The sequence below is a fragment of the Podarcis tiliguerta genome (genome assembly GCF_965153285.1).
Source record: "Podarcis tiliguerta genome assembly, chromosome: 11".
NCBI lineage: Eukaryota > Metazoa > Chordata > Lepidosauria > Squamata > Lacertidae > Podarcis > Podarcis tiliguerta.
The window spans coordinates 48,413,040-48,433,187 of record NC_139544.1 but is presented as its reverse complement, the minus strand read 5'-3'; the positions used below and the strand labels follow the sequence as shown (position 1 = coordinate 48,433,187).

The 20,148-nt window shown below is 43.6% G+C and overlaps 1 protein-coding gene across 1 annotated transcript in view; it reads right to left on the bottom strand.

Moving 5' to 3' along the window:
* Positions 1 to 14,057, bottom strand: part of CPLX4 (complexin 4) — a 30,003-nt gene extending 15,946 nt beyond the window's left edge. The window contains exons 1-2 of the mRNA XM_083403247.1: positions 13,285 to 14,057; positions 5,588 to 5,675 (exon numbers count right to left, since the gene is read on the bottom strand). Coding sequence (XP_083259373.1) covers positions 5,588 to 5,675; positions 13,285 to 13,451 — 255 coding nt within the window. The 5' untranslated portion in view covers positions 13,452 to 14,057. The remainder of the gene's footprint in view (positions 1 to 5,587; positions 5,676 to 13,284) is intronic.
* Positions 14,058 to 20,148: the final 6,091 nt, after the last annotated feature.

Sequence of the window (20,148 nt, the reverse complement as noted above, 5' to 3'; positions counted from 1 at the left end):
CATCTTTCCGCAGGGCCTGCAAGACCAGGCCTTTGGCCAGGGCACAGCCTGACTCCCTCCTTTGGCAATCCTCACGGAACTCTAGCCCAACGGTTGCCATTAATCTGATTCGAACTGATTTTATAATGAACTGATTTTAGAATGTTGTCTCATTTTACTGTTGTTAGCTGCTCTGAGCCTGGCTTCGGCTGGGGAGGGCGGGATATAAATAAAAATTTATTATTATCATTATCTGTGTTCGTTTCTTGGACTTCATTGTAACTCTAGCAATGCCACAAACGCATGGCAAATGGGGATCTGCTCTTTCTGGTCTGCATATCTGGAAGACTAACCCCTTTTGATGCCTATCAGGTATAGGACATCGAGCTGCGCAGAGAGATACAAGTGATGAACAAAATCATCATGGGGTCTTAGCAGTGGTGGACATCCATTTTGGGGGCCCTGAAGCTTGAATTGTTATGGGGACCCTCCGCAACCACTGACGAGCTCTGAGTAACCACTGTTACCTTCTTTAATGGGATTGTTTACAGCATCTGTGCTACTGACTCTCAAAATTTAGGGATGCTGAAATATATACAACAACAAAAATAATCAATTTGAGTTGTGAGACTCAAATTGGATCTACTAGACCCATTCCCCCCCCAAAGCAATGTAGACTAAAGTCAGGGAACTGTAGCCCCGTGAAGTGCTGAGCAATTTCTGATCCAGATTCCTCTTGCCCCTCAGAGAAGTATAATTCCCAGAGTTCCCTAAGCCAGTTTGAGCCTGCAGTGTGGATATGCACGTTCACTGCGGTCAGAAGTAGGAAGATGAATTTGGTTTAATCCCCAATTAAACTAATGTATCCATCTCCCTGATTCAAATGGCTCTGAATTTTGCTTGCATTACCACTGGATTAAACGGGAGCATTACAATGGGAAAGGGAATTTCAAAGTGCACCACACTCATTTGGCTGAGTGGTTTGAGGAACGGAGCATTTTAAACATTTGAAGAATGCCATGTTTTATATATGAAGCGTTTACTTTTCCACTTCCTTCACCTAAGGACAGCCCCAGCTTTCTTGCCCCAGGTAAATCAATTCCCTCTTTTGGCAATGCCTTAAGCAGAGGTAGGGAACATGCGGCTTTCCAGATGTTGATGGACTGCTACATCTCTCATCATTGGCCATGCAAGGCTGATGGCAATTGGAGTCCAGCATCTGGGGAGCCAGGGGTTCCCCATCCCTGCCTTAAAATGTTCAGGATGCCCAAGCGTTCCTGCCGCTATTCAGATCAGTTAGTAAACTGATCATAAGGACAGAATTATGATGTTCCATTTGCTCAAGTCCAAAATACACATGAGGCTAAATCTACGTTTGCCAAGCTAGAATCTCTCCAGATGTTTTGGCCTACAACGTCCATCAGCCCCAGTTGTGTGCACACTTGGTTTTCAGTTATTTCCCACTCCCTCTCAACAGTCTGCCTGCTTAGTCCTCTCTGGGATGTATTTGGAAGTTTCCCACTCAGATTCCCCCCACTACACACACACACACACACACACACACCGTATATGGAAGTGAGAGCTGGACCATAAAGAAGGCTGATCGCCGAAGAATTGATGCTTTTGAATTATGGTGCTGGAGGAGACTCTTGAGAGTCCCATGGACTGCAAGAAGATCAAACCTCTCCATTCTTAAGGAAATCAGCCCTGAGCGCTCACTGGAAGGACAGAACCTGAAGCTGAGGCTCCAATACTGTGGCCACCTCATGAGAAGAGAAGATTCCCTGGAAAAAACCCTGATGTTGGGAAAGATGGAGGGCACAAGGAGAAGGGGACGACAGAGGATGAGATGGTTGGACAGTGTTCTCGAAGCTACCAGCATGAGTTTGACCAAGCTGCAGGAGGCAGGGGAAGACAGGAGTGCCTGGCGTGCTCTGGTCCATGGGGTCATGAAGGGTTGGAAACGACTAAACAACTAAACAACAACAACAAAATGTGCTTCTGCAAACCTTGGGGTTACCCTGGATCTGCCAGTGCCTCCCTGTTGCACACAACTCTTGACAATCTGGCTCTATTTATTTTATTTTATTATTACATTTATGTCCCACCATTTCCTCCAAGGAACCTAGGGTGGTGTACTTGGTTCTCACCCACCCCATTATCCTCATGCAACAACCCTGTGAGGTAGGCTGTTCTGAGAGACAGTGGCTGGCCCAAGGCTGCCCAGTGATCTTTATGGCTGGGTGCAGATTCAAACCCAGGTCTCCCAAGTCCTGGTCCAACACTAACCGTTACACCACAATGATATGCCACTGTGCAATTCTTGACTTAATTCATGGCTCTTGCGCTTTCTCAACCCCTCTTTTTGTAACGGTTGTTTCTCACACAGACCTGCCAAGTGCACTCATTGAAGACTCACCACTTCAAGTGAAGTGCCCATTCTGGGGACCACCCGACAGCTCTTAGGAAAGCTTTGAGTATTTAATACCCTCCAACATTCCTCTGGTGAAAATAGGGACCTTCCATTCCATAATGATAATTCTACTATTTACACCCCACACATCTTACTGGATTGCCCCAGTCACTCTGGGCAGCTTTCAACAGATATAAAAAAACCCATAATAAAACATTAAACATTAAAGAACTTCCCTATACAGGATTGTTTTCAGATGGCTTGGGGGTCAGATAACCATCGCTGTCAACTTTTCCCTTTTCTTGTGAGGAATCCTACAAGGGAATTTCCCTTTAAAAATGGGAAGCGTTGACAGCTATGCAGATAACTCCATACCCTCCAACATTTCTCCAGTGAAAATAGAGACATCCTAAGGAAAAGGGGGACATTCTGGGATTGATCAGAAACCGGGGCAGATTCTCTAAATCAGGGACGTCCCTGGAAAATAGGGACACATTGAGGGGCTGGTATCTGCAAACATCTGGACTCAAAACAGTGGCGATAGGCCCATTTGCAGTGTAACCAGACAACAAACTCACAACGATATAGGCCTCTTTGCTCTTTTTGGTCTGTAAACAAAAGGATAGGGGACTGTAGCACTATGGCCATTGAACCAGCCCCACTGGCTTTCAAGCCTTCAGCAGGAGAGGTTATGGGTGGGGTTCAAGTAGTGAGTGCCATCAGCAGAAGCCCTTTACCCCCATCTCTTCCTCTATGCCCCACGGAAATTGTCTTGGGGTGAGTCAGAGAATGTTTGGAACAGTACACAGAGGGAGGAAAGGACCATCGTTTTGTCTGGCAAACTGAAATGCTTGACCTGACGGAATGATGGCCTTAGCACAGCATTGAATTCCTACTTGTGTGCGTACAATTCTATGCGCCTGGGCTCTCCATGTTGACCGCACAAGGCTGCCACCCCTGTGGATCTGCAGCTTTTGGAGTTAGTCCTAAAGAACATGCCCACCTGGAACAACATCGTTATGAGATTGTGGCTGGGCTGGACCCCACCACACACATACACACAATTGATGGTTTGGTCCGATCCTGACCAGGCATATCCTGTGCCAACCAGTGGCAAAGTGATACATGCTGAAGTGCAGGTGCCCTTCATGACCGCTCCCATAGACGCACCTCCTTAACCATGCCCCTTCTAAGACGGCACAGCAAAAGTGAGCTTTCGACTAACACAGGCAATAAACAATGTTTCAATACCAAGCTACCGTTTTTCTCACGCCTCTTTTCCCAATATGAACCCATCCAGACCCTTTGCTCTTCCTCTCAGGTTATCCTCCAGGTGCCCTCCCCGCCAGCAAGTTTGAAGGATGGTGACAAGGTGAGAGCCTTTTCGGTTGTGGCTCCCCACTTGTGGAATGCTTTTCCCAGCAAGGTCTGCCTGGCACCATCATTAACATCCTTTTCACAACACATGAAAAACTCTCTTCTCCCCAGGCATTTGATGGATTGTGGTTATTTTTCTGTCTATTGGTGGTAAGTTTTAGCTGCTGAAGTTTTGCTGCTGTTTTATAGGGCGTGTTTTATTGATTAGTGCATGGCTTTTATTGCAATCCATTTATGCTTTGTGCATAAGTCAAGCATGAGACTCGTAATCTTAGGGTAATGGGTTCGTGTCCCAAACCGGGTGAAAGATTCCCGCATTGCAGGGGGTTGGACTAGATGATCCTTGTGGTCCCTTCCAACTCTAGGATTCAAATTTCAAGCTTGTAGGCTCCTTATGTGGCAAGAGAAACCTTAGAGTAAGAACTGGTACCTACCAAATCTCACTGCTTGAATTGGAGCATGTGTAACAATATTCTGAGAATGTGAGCTGAACTACTAACACAGGATTTTCCTTGTAGCTTTATACTGCTGAACAGTAAACAAAATACAGACAGAAAGTCACACAGCCTCTCTCTCTATACTTAGAAACTAAGTCCAGCTGTTAAAACCTAATAACCAAGATTTAGCCATCATGTCATTCGATTGCAGACTGTAGTCACGCAATGTTCTGGCCTGGTGATGAAAAACACTTCAGACTTATATAAAGCTTTAAACTTCCCGTTGAAAAGGCATTAGGCTCCGCAGGTAGCTTTGCCATTCACCTTACCTGCTTCCACTAATGTTCAGATACACACCTTTTAAGACATTCCCGTTTGTATGTTAGTGGGTGGCAGAACGTTAAGTCTGCATTAGACTTGGTTCAGGGTGTTATGGCACCCTGGCTGCGGAACTCCCTTCCACTGCAGACAGTTGTGTCATGTCCCCCGCCCCCCCCGGCTCCAATAACAGCCTTTCAGTGTCAGGTTAATACATATTCTTTCTCTCGGGCCTCTGGAGGCAGCTGATGTATGGATCTGGTGTTTCTGCTGCCGAATTGTTGCTGTTTTTCAGATGTGGTTTTATGGGTTTGGTCTGTTTTCTTTGAGATGTTGCATTTTAACGAAAGATTGGATATACTCTGCATTTGGGGGGAGGGAAAGGGGGAGGCAAAGGCAAGTGGAAGGCTATTTGCAGTTGCTCTCCCCTCCCTTCACCCCCAAGGCATCAGCAGCCCTGAAGATCTCACTTTATATACATTGCCAAGAAAGAGGACAAAAGTGGGGCAGGGAATTCGCATTCAATTCGCATAGGCATCTTTAAATGTATACACATGCAAATTGAGAAATAATTTAAATAGCACTATAGTGGAAAAGACTACTGGGAAATACAGTGAGTGTGTGAACTGTGTGCCTGTCCAACATGCTGCCAGGGTGCTCACTGCTAATGGGCAACTTAGGGGCCTCACCTGCTCTCCCTAAAAAATGGTTCTTTATCTTTAAACCAGACCTGGACTGAGCAGCCCTCCGTCTTTGAACAGAGGACTGCTCTCTGAAAACTAGCCCTCTCCCTAAAAGGTGTCACTCGCTTGGTTTATATATCCCAGGGTGCTGTTTAATGCACAGGAGCAGGGACACCGGAAAAGAAATCTTCAAACTGTTGCTGAAAAAGGTCAGGGGGTCTCTGGTAAATCAGGTTGGAGAGGACAACAATTCTACCGTACTTTTCCACAAAGAGCCTTAGTTTGCCAGCCCCTGGGCTACTGAGACAGAGGGCAGAGGGAAAACATCAAAGCAAAAGTTTGCTTTAAAAAAAGCAAACCCCAAACACATCTGATCTTACCTTTGGGAGTCTGTACTTCTCTCGCAAATGGACCCTCAGGACGGCTCTCTCGGCCTTTTTTGTTGCAAAGGCTGCATCTCTTTCCATCCTGGGAACAGAAATGGGAGGTTTCGTCATCATGGATGGCTAAAAAAATGGCAAGGAAGGCTACACCACAGAAGAAGACATTGTGGAAAACCACACAAGCGCAAGATAAATATTCTAATAACATAATGAAGGAAATGATTACATACACGCCATGCACTTAAAGCACATTCCCCCCAAAATCCCAAAGAATATTGCGAACTGTACTTTACACCCAGCAACCAGCTCTCAACAATGAGTCCTCCTCCTTAGTCTCGGGCTAATCCATTTCTAGCCCTAACCATTTTGGCCCAGGGTACCTCAAGGACTGCCTAATCCCATATATCCCGGCCCAGTTACTGAGATCATAGAATCATAGAGTTGGAAACATGAGGGTCATCTAGTCCAACCCCCCTGACATGCAGGAATCTTTTGCCCGACTTGGGGCTCGAACCCACAACCCTGAGATAATGAGTCTCATGCCAACTGAGCTATCTCAGACCTGGTCTTTGGAGGAGACACTGTTGCTGGTCTCACATAGCTAGGATCCACCAGAAGTCATGTGTTTTGTACTGGGAGCCCAGTTTTGTAGAACTCCCATCCAGAGGAGGTCCGACAGACCGCCACCCTCCCTACTGACATTCCAAAACACCTATATCTATCTATATCTATCATCTATCTCTCTATCTATCTATCTATCTATCATCTATCTATCTATCTATATCATCTATCTATCTATCTATCTATCTATCTATCTATCTATCTATCATCTATCTATCTATCTATCTATCTATCTATCTATCTATCTATCTATCTATCATCATCTATCTATCTCTCCCAGCAGGCATTTTAACTGAAGTTTGATTTCATAGTTTTAACTGATTTTCATTCTTTTTTGTACAGTGGTACCTCAGGTTACAGACGCTTCAGGTTACAGACTCTGCTAACCCAGAAATAGTACCTCGGGTTAAGAACCTTGCTTCAGGATGAGAACAGAAATTGCGCAACAGCGGCAGCTGGAGCCCCATTAGCTAAAGTGGTGCCTCAGGTTAAGAACAGTTTCAGGTTAAGAACGCACCTCCTGAATGAATTAAGTTCTTAACCCGAGGTACAACTGTATTGCGATTTTGAGACTATTGCATATAGGTAAAGGTAAAGGGACCCCTGACCATTAGGTCCAGTCGTGGCCGACTCTGGGGTTGCGGTGCTCATCTCGCTTTACTGGCCGAGGGAGCCGGCGTACAGCTTCCCTGGGTCATGTGGCCAGCATGACTAAGCCGCTTCTGGTGAACCAGAGCAGTGCACGGAAACGCTGTTTACCTTCCTGCCGAAGTGGTACCTATTTATCTACTTGCACTTTGATGTGCTTTCAAACTGCTAGGTTGGCAGGAGCAGGAACCGAGCAACAGGAGCTCACCCCGTCAATTATACAATTGCATATAAATTGTATAAATAAATAAGCAAGAACATAAGCGGAGCCCTTCCAGGTCACACCAGGGGCATCCTGTTCTCACAGTGACCAACCAGATGCCTCTGGGAAGTCCAGCAGCAGAGCGTGATGGCGATAGCCCCCTCCAGCAACTAGTGTTCAGTGAAATTAACACACAGCAGCTATACTAGCAGCTGGGCAGCATCTAAAGAACTGTGCTGGACCAGACATTAGTTCCATCTACTGCAGCATCCTGCTTCCAACACTGGCCTTAAGGAAGCCCCTAAGATAGACAAGATGAAGAACGGTATCCTTAGCACCTACTGTCTCTGAACATGGAAGTTCAGAGGGACATGTGCATTGCTTAGGGCCTCTAGGAAGCACTTAGCTTAAAGCCATGCTTCTGAAACTGGGAAGCGAAGGCCTTTGGGTGGTTGTGGAAGGAAGGCAAAGTTCAAGAGGAGGTTGGAATGGTGCCTTCCTTAATCGCCATTCAAGACACATGGGATGACTCTTAGCAGAAGACCTCTACTGGATATGTAGCAGTGGGCACCTCCATACTGCATGATCATCCTGGAGCATAGCTGGCAAGTGTCCCTTATTTGGCGGGACAGTCCCTTATCCCAGTGCCATGTCCCGCTGCTGTCCCTTATTGATGATGTCCCTTAAATAAGCTACTGAAGGTAATAGTCCAGCTGTGCTTTGTCAACAACAAATTGTTGCTGTTTTTGTGTTTGTTGAATATATGCTATATGGTAATTTATGGACCTAATAGGTATCTAAAGCCATTTGCATGCAACAAAATATGTATTTTATCAAAGTAATTGTTGATCCCTTATTTTGGCTGCTGATCCCTTATTTTCGAGGCTGCTGGTCCCTTATTTTCAAATTTGTAAGTTGACAGCTATGTCCTGGAGAGATATGTAAAGATGAGAGTTCAGAAGGAAGCTGCTACTTTGCAAATACAGTGGTACCCCGCAAGACGAAATTAATTCGTTCTGAGAGTTTTTTCGTTCTACGAGTTTTTTCGTCTTGCGAAGCACCAATGTGTATTGACGGTTTCCCATAGGAATGCACTGGCGGTTTTTTTTTAAAAAGGCGCAAGACGTTTCGTCTTGTGAAGCAAGCCCATAGGGAAATCCGTCTTGTGAAGCACCTCAGAAAATGGAAAACTCTTTCGTCTTGCGAGTTTTTCGTCTTCCGAGGCATTCGTCTTTCGGGGCACCACTGTATGGCCTAATAGGCATTACTGAAACCTGGTGGGAGAGACTCATAACTGGAATGTAGAAATCGAGGGGCATAACCTATTACAAAGGAATAGAAAGGGAGGAGTAGTAGCATTATATGTAAAGGGTGTGTATACATGTGAAGAGAACCATGGAAGCATGGAAGTCAAATGGAGAGTACATGGGTAAAAACTGTAAGAGAGAGAAACAGCTGCGACCTTTCAGGGTGTCTGCTATAAACCTCTAAGCTGAACTGGATATTTGGAAGATGCTTTCCTACAGCAGATTGCCAAACATTCAAAAAAGGAGAGATATAGTAGTCATGGGAGACTTCAACTACCCCAATATTTGTTGGGGTATCTCTGCCAAGAATACAAGGTCCAACAAATTCCTCTATTGCCTCGCTGACTATTTCATTTCTCAGAAAGTGGGAGGAGCAACAAGGGGATCTATCTTAGACCTGGTCCTCACCAACAGGAAGGAGGTGATCGATGAAGTAGAAGTAGAAGGAACCTTGGTAGGAAGTGATCTTGTTCTCTTGGGTTTCGTTATACAGAGGTGAAGGAAGGTTAAGTGCAGTTCAACATGCACTCTGAACTTTAAGAAGGCCGGTTTCAAAATGCTTAAAACATTACTGAATGAAGGCTGATCGCCGAAGAATTGACGCTTTTGAATTATGGTGCTGGAGGAGACTCTTGAGAGTCCCATGGACTGCAAGAAGATCAAATGCATCCATTCTGAAGGAAATCAGCCCTGAGTGCTCACTGGAAGGACAGATCGTGAAGCTGAGGCTCCAATACTTTGGCCACCTCATGAGAAGAGAAGACTCCCTGGAACAGACCCTGATGTTGTGAAAGATGGAGGGCACAAGGAGAAGGGGACAACTGAGGATGAGATGGTTGGACAGTGTTCTCGAAGCTACCAGCATGAGTTTGACCAAACTGTGGGAGGCAGTGGAAGACAGGAGTGCCTGGCGTGCTCTGGTCCATGGGGTCACAAAGAGTCGGACACGACTAAACAACAACAACAACAAACTATACATTGGAATCTGCTCTGGATCAATATGGAGTAGAATTTCATGACAGGAAACACACAAGGCGCCAGCCAAACCTGTTTGAGACTCCCCTCTGGATTTGCGTAGGGTTCACTCCTTAGCCTTTTTTCTCCTGAAAAGATCCCAAAGTATCTCTCCCAGTCCTACCTGGAGATGCCAGGGATTTAACCTGGGACCTTCTGCATGCAAAGCAGATGCTCTGCTGCTGAGTGACAGTTCTTCCCCATAGGAGTCAGACTGAATGATGGATTTAAAAGCTGGAATTTGTTCCGAGGGTAGGCCTGCAACAAAATGTTGCTGCATGGAGTGCTGCTGTTCAAGGCTGGTTAGAGTTCCTCCTTTCCATTCCTCTTCCCTGCTGGTCTTCTGTGTGGGCAGGTGTCCCCTGCAAAGGTCTGCCTGCATTTCAAGGCGACTGACAGGTGATAATTCCAGTGTGAACGACTAAACAACAACAACAACATCCCATAGTCAGAAATACTCAAAGAGAAGAGAGTCCGAGATAGATGGAAGTTTCTTAAAGGTGAAGTACTGAAAGCACAAATGCAGACCTGTTTTTATATGCAACAACAGCGGCAAGAGTACTGTTGGCCCAGAAATGGAAGCAAGAGGAAATACCGACAAAAGAAGAATGGCAGACAAAATTAATGGACTACGCAGAAGTGGATAAAATGACAGGAAGGATTTGAAACCTGTGGGACCAGAGATTTACAGAAGATTGGAAGAAATATACGAACTATTTGAAGAGCAACTGCAATCAACAAATTACGCTAGTAGGACTACAGTAAGTTTTGTAAGGAGAAATATATGAAATATTGCAAAGAGAAAGAAGGGAGACATTAGTTATGATATTTAAATGTAACAGTGAAAGTAGGAAATGTAAATTAAGTGAAAAGATTGGAAAATTTTCAGATGTGATTGATGGAAGTCAAAAAAATTTTATAAGATAAAAAAGTATGTTTAATAATTGTTGAAAATGATATGTTAAAAAACTAATTATATATATATATGAGAAAGAAAGCACAAATGCAGACCATTCCCACAAGGAAGAAAAGTGGGAAGCCTCTAAGAAACCAGTGTGGCTGCATAAAGAGCTTACAGATGAACGGAGATTTAAGAAGGGCATGTATAAGAAATGGAAGAAAGGGGAAATGGCAAAGGAAGAGTATACAAGTGTGGTCAACAGCTGCAGGGAGAAGGTCAGGCAGACCAAAGCTCAGAAGCTTACTGACAAGCTGGAACCTGTGCGGAGGAGGCCAACAAAGATGATCAAGGGTCCAGGAAACAAGACATGTGAGGAACGGTTGAGGGAGTTGGGTATGTTTAGCATTGATAAGAGAAGACTGAGAGGAGATATGAAGGCGATTTTCAAATATCTAAAGGGCTATCCCATGGAGCAAGCTTGTTTTTTCCTAATTCAAAGGGTAGGATCCAAACCAATGGCTTACAAGTTACAAGAAAGGAGATTCCGACTAAACATAAGGAATTACTTTCTGACAGTAGGAGCTGCTCAACAGTGAAACAGACTCCCTCGGAAGCTGGTGGACTCTCTTTTCTTGGAGGTTTTTAAGCGGAGATTGGATGGCCATCTGTCATGGACGCTTTAGTTGAGATTCCTGCATTGCAGGGGGTTGTACTTGATGACCCTCAGGGTCCCTTCAAACTCTACAACTCTATGATTCCCTCAAAGAATTCTGGGAACTGTAGTTTTTTTGAGGATGCTGGGAATTATAGCTCTGTATGGGGCTAAACCATAATTCCCACGATTCTTGGGGGGTGGGCTGGAGCTGTGTGTTTTCAAGGTATGGTGTACATCAGGCTTCCTCAACCTCGGCCCTCCAGATGTTTTGAGATTACAATTCCCAGCATCCTTGACCACTGGTCCTGCTAGCTAGGGATCATGGGAGTTGTAGGCCAAAAACATCTGGAGGGCCGAGGTTGAGGAAGCCTGCTGTAGATCATCATCAGTTTGATTCCCTGTCCCCAGTGCTGTCACTTTCATGGCTGAATAACGTTCATGGTTATTTGGTTGTGGGCTTTATCTCACATTTGTCCTTTGCAGACTTCTAGAATTTACAGTTTGGCAGCACTGCTGATGAAGTCGCAAATAAAGGGAAAGAGGGAAAACTGGAGAGGGAAAACCGTAGGGTCACAAGGCATTTAATCCAGCCTGATCCACTGATTCAGTGTGTGACCTTTGGCAAGTCATTTAACCTCTGTGAACTTCGGCCTATTCAGCTGTAAAACCGAGATATTACAAGGGGGGGAACGTTGCGCCCATTACCAAGTTCTCTTGATGAGTAGGGCCTCTTCCAGATGACCTGGTTATTGAGCACTCATCCTGATTTGCTTGCACAAGGTTTGCGGGCGATGATGCCAGCTGCTTATTCAGCATTCATTCCGATTTGTTTGCGGGGAGGTTATACCATGTTGGATCAAGCAAGCGTCATCCCACACTTTGCTGGGCGTATCCCCATCACTTTGCTTACCCCCAAAAGTCTGATTGGCGGGGATGGTGGACGGGTTTGTTGCGCAAGAGCTCCAAAACAACTTCCATGGCACTACCTGAATTTGCAGGTATGTTATTGAATCCCACCTGGGAATGGTGACAATCCAGAAGTGACCTTAATCACACAGCTTTTCCTCCTTCTCTGTGTAAAAAGTTTCATTCCAGTCTTGAAATACATGCAAATTCTATTCTTGACCAAGAAACACCTTTTAGCATTTGATGCAATTTGGCTTAAAGAGCAGTATTGAAAGGTGTCTTTCACCTATGCAAAGCTTCTATTTGTTCCAGGTGTTAAAGGAGGGAAGGAGGTTGACCGCTCCCTCCTGTACACTTCTTTTTTTGTTAGCATAAAGAAGTTGCATTTAAGATTCCATACGTTTAGAAGTCCACCTCACAGAAATGGCAACTTCTAAATATAACCTGGTCTGCCTTAAATTCCATAGATCATTAACCTTTCACCTTTAATCATCTTAGATCTGGGATTTAGACAACCATTATGTAATTGATCATTAGCGAAATGATGCACTAGGGATTTGAAATTCAATTGTTTTTGGAGTTGCAATTGTGCTTGGCTTTAATGCTTCTATTACTGAACCCCTTTCATTTTCCTTCACATGAGCGTACAGGCAGATTATTGATATCACTGGTATATTTGCCAGTGTTAACATTTCACAGAGCTTTTCTACAACTTTAAAAATACCCAGCTTCATTTTAACAAGTGAGAACAGTTACTCGTGTGTACTGTATATTTGAAAGTTTGGGCAGAGGAAGGGCAAATAAAAAGGCTTATGATTTTAAAATCAGTAGATTCTCCTCTAGGTAAAGAGAATTAAATTACAACAGACTATACTTTTTTTTTTTTTCATAATTGTAATGACTCATCGCAGGAAAAAAAGCCAGGGATTATTTTAAGCACATTATATAGCACTTTCAAAGGAAGGCTCACATAACACTGAGCATTAATTCCCCATGTATTCATTTATTTTTAGGTCGGGGGGGGGGAATACAACTTCCCCTCCCATTCATTTACTCTACAGAAATAAAATCAAAACTAACCAACCGAATGAGGCATTCTGTTGAACTGGTCAAAATGTTTCAGCGGATTGAGGGACATTGTGACGCACTAACCACAAAAAAATATGGTTCTGTTCATACAGCTATCATTCTGGAGAAAACATATGGGACGTCTCAAGATGTTTCTCTTCCCCCCTCTCTTAGTAATCTGGAGGAAGGGAATTAAAATGCCCTGGTGTAATTCTCAAGGAGATAGTGGCATGAAAAATCAACAGGAACTTCTTGAGAGTAAGTAGCACAAAGACTTTACCCATATACGTCCCCTGTGGTTTTATTATCTTGTGCGCAGACTGAGACAGAGTGGATCAGTTACAAGCTGATAATACAGGAATCTATACTCACTTTTCTTCTATCACTTGCTTTTGATATTCCTCATATTCTTCCCGGGTCATCCCTGCGGCCGCTGCCGGGTCAGCGGGTGCTGCCTCTTCCTTGGCTTCGTCACCCCCTCCACCAAGTCCCAAATTTTTCACTTGGTTGCTCAACATGCTTTTCATTAGGAAAGCCATGTTCTTCTTTTCTTTCGCCCCAAAAACAGCTCCCTTCCGAAATTTGAAAAACCAGCCAAGAGCAGAGAGACGCGACCTCGAAAGAAAAAAAGAATAAACTATTCGGCAAATGGAATTTCTACAGCCTTGCACACAGATCTTGAAGGGCACGGAGCAAGAGGAAACTCTATGCCGAAAACAGTTTGTCAGCCATAATCTGGATTAGCGCAGTGAACTCCTTAGTATCTAGAGGCAGATGGTTCAGATTACTCGGAGGAAAAAATCATTAGATGCAGCCACCTACTTTTTATATTAATACCTTAAGCCAATTGTCATTTTAAAAAAGAAAAAACACCCAAAAATTTGCCGACATTGAGACAATGGGAAGATGCCCGTTGTTTCAAGACCTTTGAGCGCAAGGGATGCCTGTGATTAATGGGAGATGCTTAGTTTAAATGGCGGAACCTGGTTGATTGCATGAGCATCCTGCGATACGGGTCAGCAAACCATGGACCAGAGAGATTTGCAGAGAGGGAGGGAGGGGGGAATAGGATTCGTCATTAAACGAGAATCAATCCTTTTATCCATTAATATTGTTTTATCCCATTGGGCACTGGATTTCAGCCTGGTCTGCTCTTTCAGATTCCTGACTGGTTTGTGGTCCGCCATTGGAACATTGTGCCAAACCTTTCTCTGCCTGCCAGTCATTCATACTCCGGCATCAAGTTTATGTAGAATCAAGTTTATGAGGGAAATTAATGACACATATAATTAGATGTGCATTATATTAGAAGAAGAAGAAGAAGAAGAAGAAGAAGAAGAAGAAGAAGAAGAAGAAGAAGAAGAAGAGGAGGAGGAGGAGGAGGAGGAGTAGTAGTTTGGATTTGATATCCTGCCTTTCACTCGCCTTAAGGAGTCTCAAAGCGGCTAACATTCTCCTTTCCCCTTCCTCCCCCACAACAAACACTCTGTGAGGTGAGTGGGGCTGAGAGACTTCAGAGAAGTCTGACTGGCCCAAGGTCATCCAGCAGCTGCATGTGGAGGAGCGGGGAATCAAACCCGGTTCACCAGATTACGAGTCCACTGCTCTTAACCACTACACCACACTGGCTCTATTATGTCTATTATGTTTTATAGTTGCATCTGAGATAAGTGGGAGTATCTTACTAGTATATTTAGCAGGGGCAAGGGAATTTATTGCTGGGATGCTGGTATTGTGTATACTTTGACATTGTTGCTTAGTATAGAACCATAGAATCATAGAATTTCAGAGCTGGAAGGGATCCCGAGGGTCATCTAGTCCAACCCCGTGCAATGGAGGAATCTCAGCTAAAGCATCCATGACAGATGGCCACCCAACCTCTGCTTAAAAACCTCCAAGGATGGAGAGTTCACAACCTCCAGAGGGAGACCACTCCACTGTCAAAAAGCTCTTAATGTCAGAAAGTTCTTCCTGATGTTTTCATTATGCATTATGTACTAGTGTGTATTATTTATTGCTTATTGTTATGAATTGTAGTTATATAACCAGTGGGTTTTGTTTTTTTTTATAATACTCACTAGTATGGTCATGCTACCTCTTTTTTTGCTGCCTGTGGCAGCCATTTTGTCCTAACACTCACAGTATTTTTATCAAGATACCAGTACCAACACTTCATGGTTTTTTTTACCAAAAAAATGTAAAGAATGAGAGAACAACAACTGTTTTACTTTTTCGTATTGCCTGGCTATTGGGTTATGCCTTGAAATACTGTATATTATATTTATTAAGTTCTATGTTGTAAATTGCCCAGTGATCTTTGGACGAAGGGTGGTACATGCATATTGTTATGTACTGAAGTTCTCACCCTGGGCCAGCAGGGGGATACTGTAGATAGTAATGCAAATAAGGGATCGAAAGTGACGTTCAGTGATTGGATAGTTTTAGAAAATTGTTACAGTTACATTGTACTGGAGCTCTATATAAGCAGGCTGACTGAACCCTTCAGTTCAGTTCTGTTCTGGCCTGTGAATAAACAAGAGCTGTTTGAAGAATTGCTGTGTCGTCTGATATGTTCACCCACAACTTAACACATATATAATTTTATTTCTACGCCACCTTTCCACAGTTCAAACCATGCTCAAGGCAGCTTACAACATGAAAAAACACATAACCGCAATCTAACAAAAGTAGTTATAAACATCATAAAATACACAACCAAACCTAACAATTTCTAATCAGAAGATCTAAAATGAAGACACACAAAAGAACAACAGCAACAACTCCCCCAACAACTTTTGTAGCTGGAGTCAGTCAGGGCTCCGCCCTCTCAGGCCTGGTGGAAATGGCCTGCAAGGCAGGGATGGTGATATATAAATGTTGACAATAAATAATAAAATAAAACAATATGTAGAGATTAGCAAGTGTATATCACTGAGGTGGTAAACCTCTGAGCTCCACTAATTTAAGACTATGGTTTGCAGCTCATGTGATTGGGCCCTAATTTTTAAAATCACAAAATCCTGCCCAGAACACAAAAAACGGGATGTCACGGAGGAGCAAATGTTATTTATTGGAGTATTCAGTCTTTCATTCAAGGACTCCCCCTTTATAGTCTGAAGTAAAAAAAATAAATGTGAAAAGGTAGTCTGAAGTGGTATAGTCCAGACACAACTTTATCCCTTCAGCCAGAACTAAACCTCTCTCAAATTTATACTCAAATATACATAAGTAGCTGGAGAGCCAAAGTCACGCAGAAGCTGCAAATAGTTTAGCATTTACTTGGATTAGTGTCACAAGGAGGGCTCAATAGACTGTCCTATTTTTAGGCCCCAATGTCTTTGATGGAGGACTTCTGAATCAAGCAAATGACAGTAACTTAATGGTGTTTGGAAACGCTTTGGAGCATTGGAGTCTAATTCACAGCAAATTTGTGTGTGGTGTGTAATAATAAAATTTAAGGTCTTATATATATAATAAATGTTCATAAGTGTACCAACCAAGCATGTACATAGATCAGCGCAGGAAGACCGACCTGAAACCATTTTGACTCCCAAACTGACCAAATGTTTTCTCTGCAAGGAGGGAGGGGGTGAGGGAACCTTCCCATTGTCTCAGGAATTGGGAAATCACCATCTCAAAGGAATGGCCAGACTACCAGGAAAGGCAATCAGATAAAGCATTATCAGATAACCTGGCAGACAGGAAAAACAACAACATTCAAATTTCTGTTGTAGACCACCTTTTCTGTGATGTAGGTATGATGTATCTGGGGGGTGGTCTTCAGCTCCAGGGCAGGGAATTTAAAATGTCTATATAAGGGCAGGCACACCTTGGTTCTGGGTCTTCCTACTTTCCTGCATGTGAGGGGAGCACTCTGTTGCAACAGATCAATAAGGAACAGGCTTACTAGCTGCTTTGCTTCTCAATATTCTCTAGTTGGCCTCTGTTATTTTCTCCTACCAATAGGGAACCCACGTAAGGACTCTATACGGGCTCTTGGATACCCCATAAGGGAAAAAGGGCAGATTTTGTTTACAACAGGTGCATGGGGGAAATAGGCAAAAATAAATAGCAGAGTTTTGTTGAGAACAAATCAACTGGCAAATCAACCCAGTCTCTCTCCCTCCCCTGAGGCCATGACAGTTGCTGGTCACCACAAGACCCAGATCTGTGCACTGACAACAGGTTGGTGGTGCGAAAGGAAAAGGGCAAGCCGGGAAGGAAACATTTTTGATAATGCAGAATGAAAGAAACAAGGAAGAAGTGAAATTGTATAAGACAGGGAAAGGGGGAGGCTGCGGGACTCTTAACTACCATCAGCCACAACCAGGATGGCCAGTGATCAGGGATTATGAGAGATGTAGTAAGCAACATCTGGATGACCTCTGGTTCCCTATCCCTGATATAAAAGAGACAAGCCGACCAAATAAAGAGAAAGATTTGGAAGCACTGGAAGTAATTACCATATTGGCCAGAATATAAGCCGCACATTTAAAAGTCAAGGGGGGTAAAGGAAAAAAGACAATACCTGAATATAAGCCCCTCGCTTTCTTCCTTCCCGGCCTTGGGGGGGACAGGACAGGGGACTATGCATGGGATGGGTGCTGCTTTGTCATGCTTCTGGTGGTCCTGGAATTTGGAATACTGGAATTTTGTAAGGTTGCAAATATAAGCCGCATTTTAACTTTTCACAGTCAGAAATTTTTTTGGGGGGGGAGTGCGGGTTTTGGGGGGCCAGCACGGTAATACTACAGTGGTACCTTGGGTTACAAATGCTTCAGGTTACATACGCTTCAGGTTACAGACTCCGCTAACCCAGAAATAGTGCTTCAGGTTAAGAACTTTGCTTCAGGATAAGAACAGAAATTATGCTCCAGTGGTGCGGCGGCAAGCAGGAGGCCCCATTAGCTAAAGTGGTGCTTCAGGTTATGAACAGTTTCAGCTTAAGTTCGGACCTCCAGAACGAATTAAGTACTTAACCTGAGGTACCACTGTACTACTATACTCAAAACACTGCTTCTTTCAATCTGTACATCTTTAAGGGGTTGGATACCCATGATTTGAGTCACATTTTAATGCATGTCTAACAGGGATTTCTCTTAAAGGTTTTGCAGCACAGTCCACATAGCTTGGAGGAGAGGTGTGGTTTTGCTGTAACATGCTCTTTTTGAGTAGTAGTACAGAACCATGTCAACCGTTTTCGGGTATAGCTTTAATAACTGTTTGCGTTATTTCCATGTGAGTGGGCCTCCGAACAGAGCCACCCATTTTGTTGGACATATGGGAGGAGTCATTCTTGGCTAATCCCTTAATCCACCTTAGTACCTTTCTAATTAAAGGACACCCTACTCCTTAAAAATAGTACAGGATGTTCAGTAAGCCAAGCTTATCACTTGTTAATCAGCAGACATGAACTTTCCTTTTGAAATAAGATAGCATCTTGGGCAAGGTTGTCCAATATGATTTTGATTTGCTTTATAGGAAATTAAAGAAGACTGATATGGCTTTCATATATTCTTTCAAAAAAAACAACCCACTAGCCCAATAAGCTTTGCCTGGAGAGGTTGGCATGTAAAATAATACTGAGCTAGACACACTAGCCCAAAGCAATTTTAAATGTATATTATTTTTTCCACGTTTATAGCTCTTTGCAGCTCTGAATGCTGCCACTGAGGAAGGGCACTGTTAATTTGCCAGTCATTATTTTGAAAATGACTGGAATATCACCCCCTGGAAAACTATGACTGGCAGGGCTGGAAGCAGATGTGAGCAGATGAATAGGTTTATCTTTAAGCACTAGGCCACATCCCAGACAGGAGAAAGACAGTTTTCTGTGCTCTCTCTCTCCCTCACAGTCATACAATCAAGGAATTGGAAGGGACCCCAAGGGTCTAGTCCAAGCCCTACAATGCAAAAACCTCAACTAAAGCATCCATGACAGACGGCCATCCAACCTCTGCTAAAAAACCCTCAAAGGAAGGATAGTCCACAACTTCCTGAGGGAGTCCATTCCACTGCTGAAAAGCTCTTCCTGTCAAAAAGTGCTTCCTAATGCAGAGTCGAAATCTCCTTTCTTGTAACTTGAAACCTTTGGTACGGGTCCAGAACAGGCTTGCTCCATCTTCCATGTGACAACCCTTAAGATATTTGAAGATGGCCATCGTATTTCCTCTCACGCACCGCAACGTCTCTCCACGCAGTCAAGAGACATTGGCTTTGTACACATTAAAGGCTTAGAAATGCACTGAAGTTGGAAATGATGTGTGGTTCGTATCTAACACCGAGTAAAATTGCGAAAATGTATAAAACTAGTTCGAATCTGTGTTGGAAATGCAAAGGGAAGGAGGGTACTTTTTAACCACATGTGGTGGACTTGTGCGCAGGTAAAAGCTTTCTGGGAAATGATATATAATGAATTAAAGAAAATGTTTAAAAACACATTTGTCAAAAAAACCCCAGCAGCTTTTCTGTTAGGTACAATAGGTGAAGAGATGGCCGAGGTGGGCGGAGTATAAATAAAATAATAATAATAATAATAGACAAAAGACCTTTTATGTAAGCAACGTCGGCAGCGAGAATGCTAGTAGCCCAGAGATGGAAGGAAGTACCAACAAGAGAAGAATGGCAGACAAAACTGATGGAGGACACTGAGATGGTGAAACTGACGGGGAAGATCAGAAACCAGGAAGTTCAAGTATTTTTTAAAAGACTGGAGTAAATTCTTAAAAGACCACTGTAAACAGTTAAAATCATTGGCAGGGATGTAATCACTTGCAATGTGGAATTATTTATGGCAACTATTTATGGCTTAAGGAAAAAGATGCAGAAAATTTCATCTTAAATATGGAACCCTTGGAGGGAGGGAAAGGGGAAGACACATCAAAATTTATAAGAAATGAAAAGGATGGATATGGATTGGGGCTAATGTTGTGTGCACATCGCTTCTCAAACCAGTGGTGGTTGCAGACTAAATGGGAGCATGGACACAGTTGTGGTCAGAATTCCAAAGGCATCCCAGCCATGCAGAAGCAGTCAAGGCCAGGCAGTGAGAAGCAGGGGCTGGGAAGAGTTGCTAAGATATAAGGTATGGAGGCTGCATTCAGTCCAAAGGCTGAAGATTGCCATCCCCACTCACCCGGACTGAGTAATACTGGGGGGAAACCTGGGATATTTTACTTTGTATACAGGTAAGTCTTCGTATTATAGGTTGAACTACTTTAAAACAATCACCTTAAG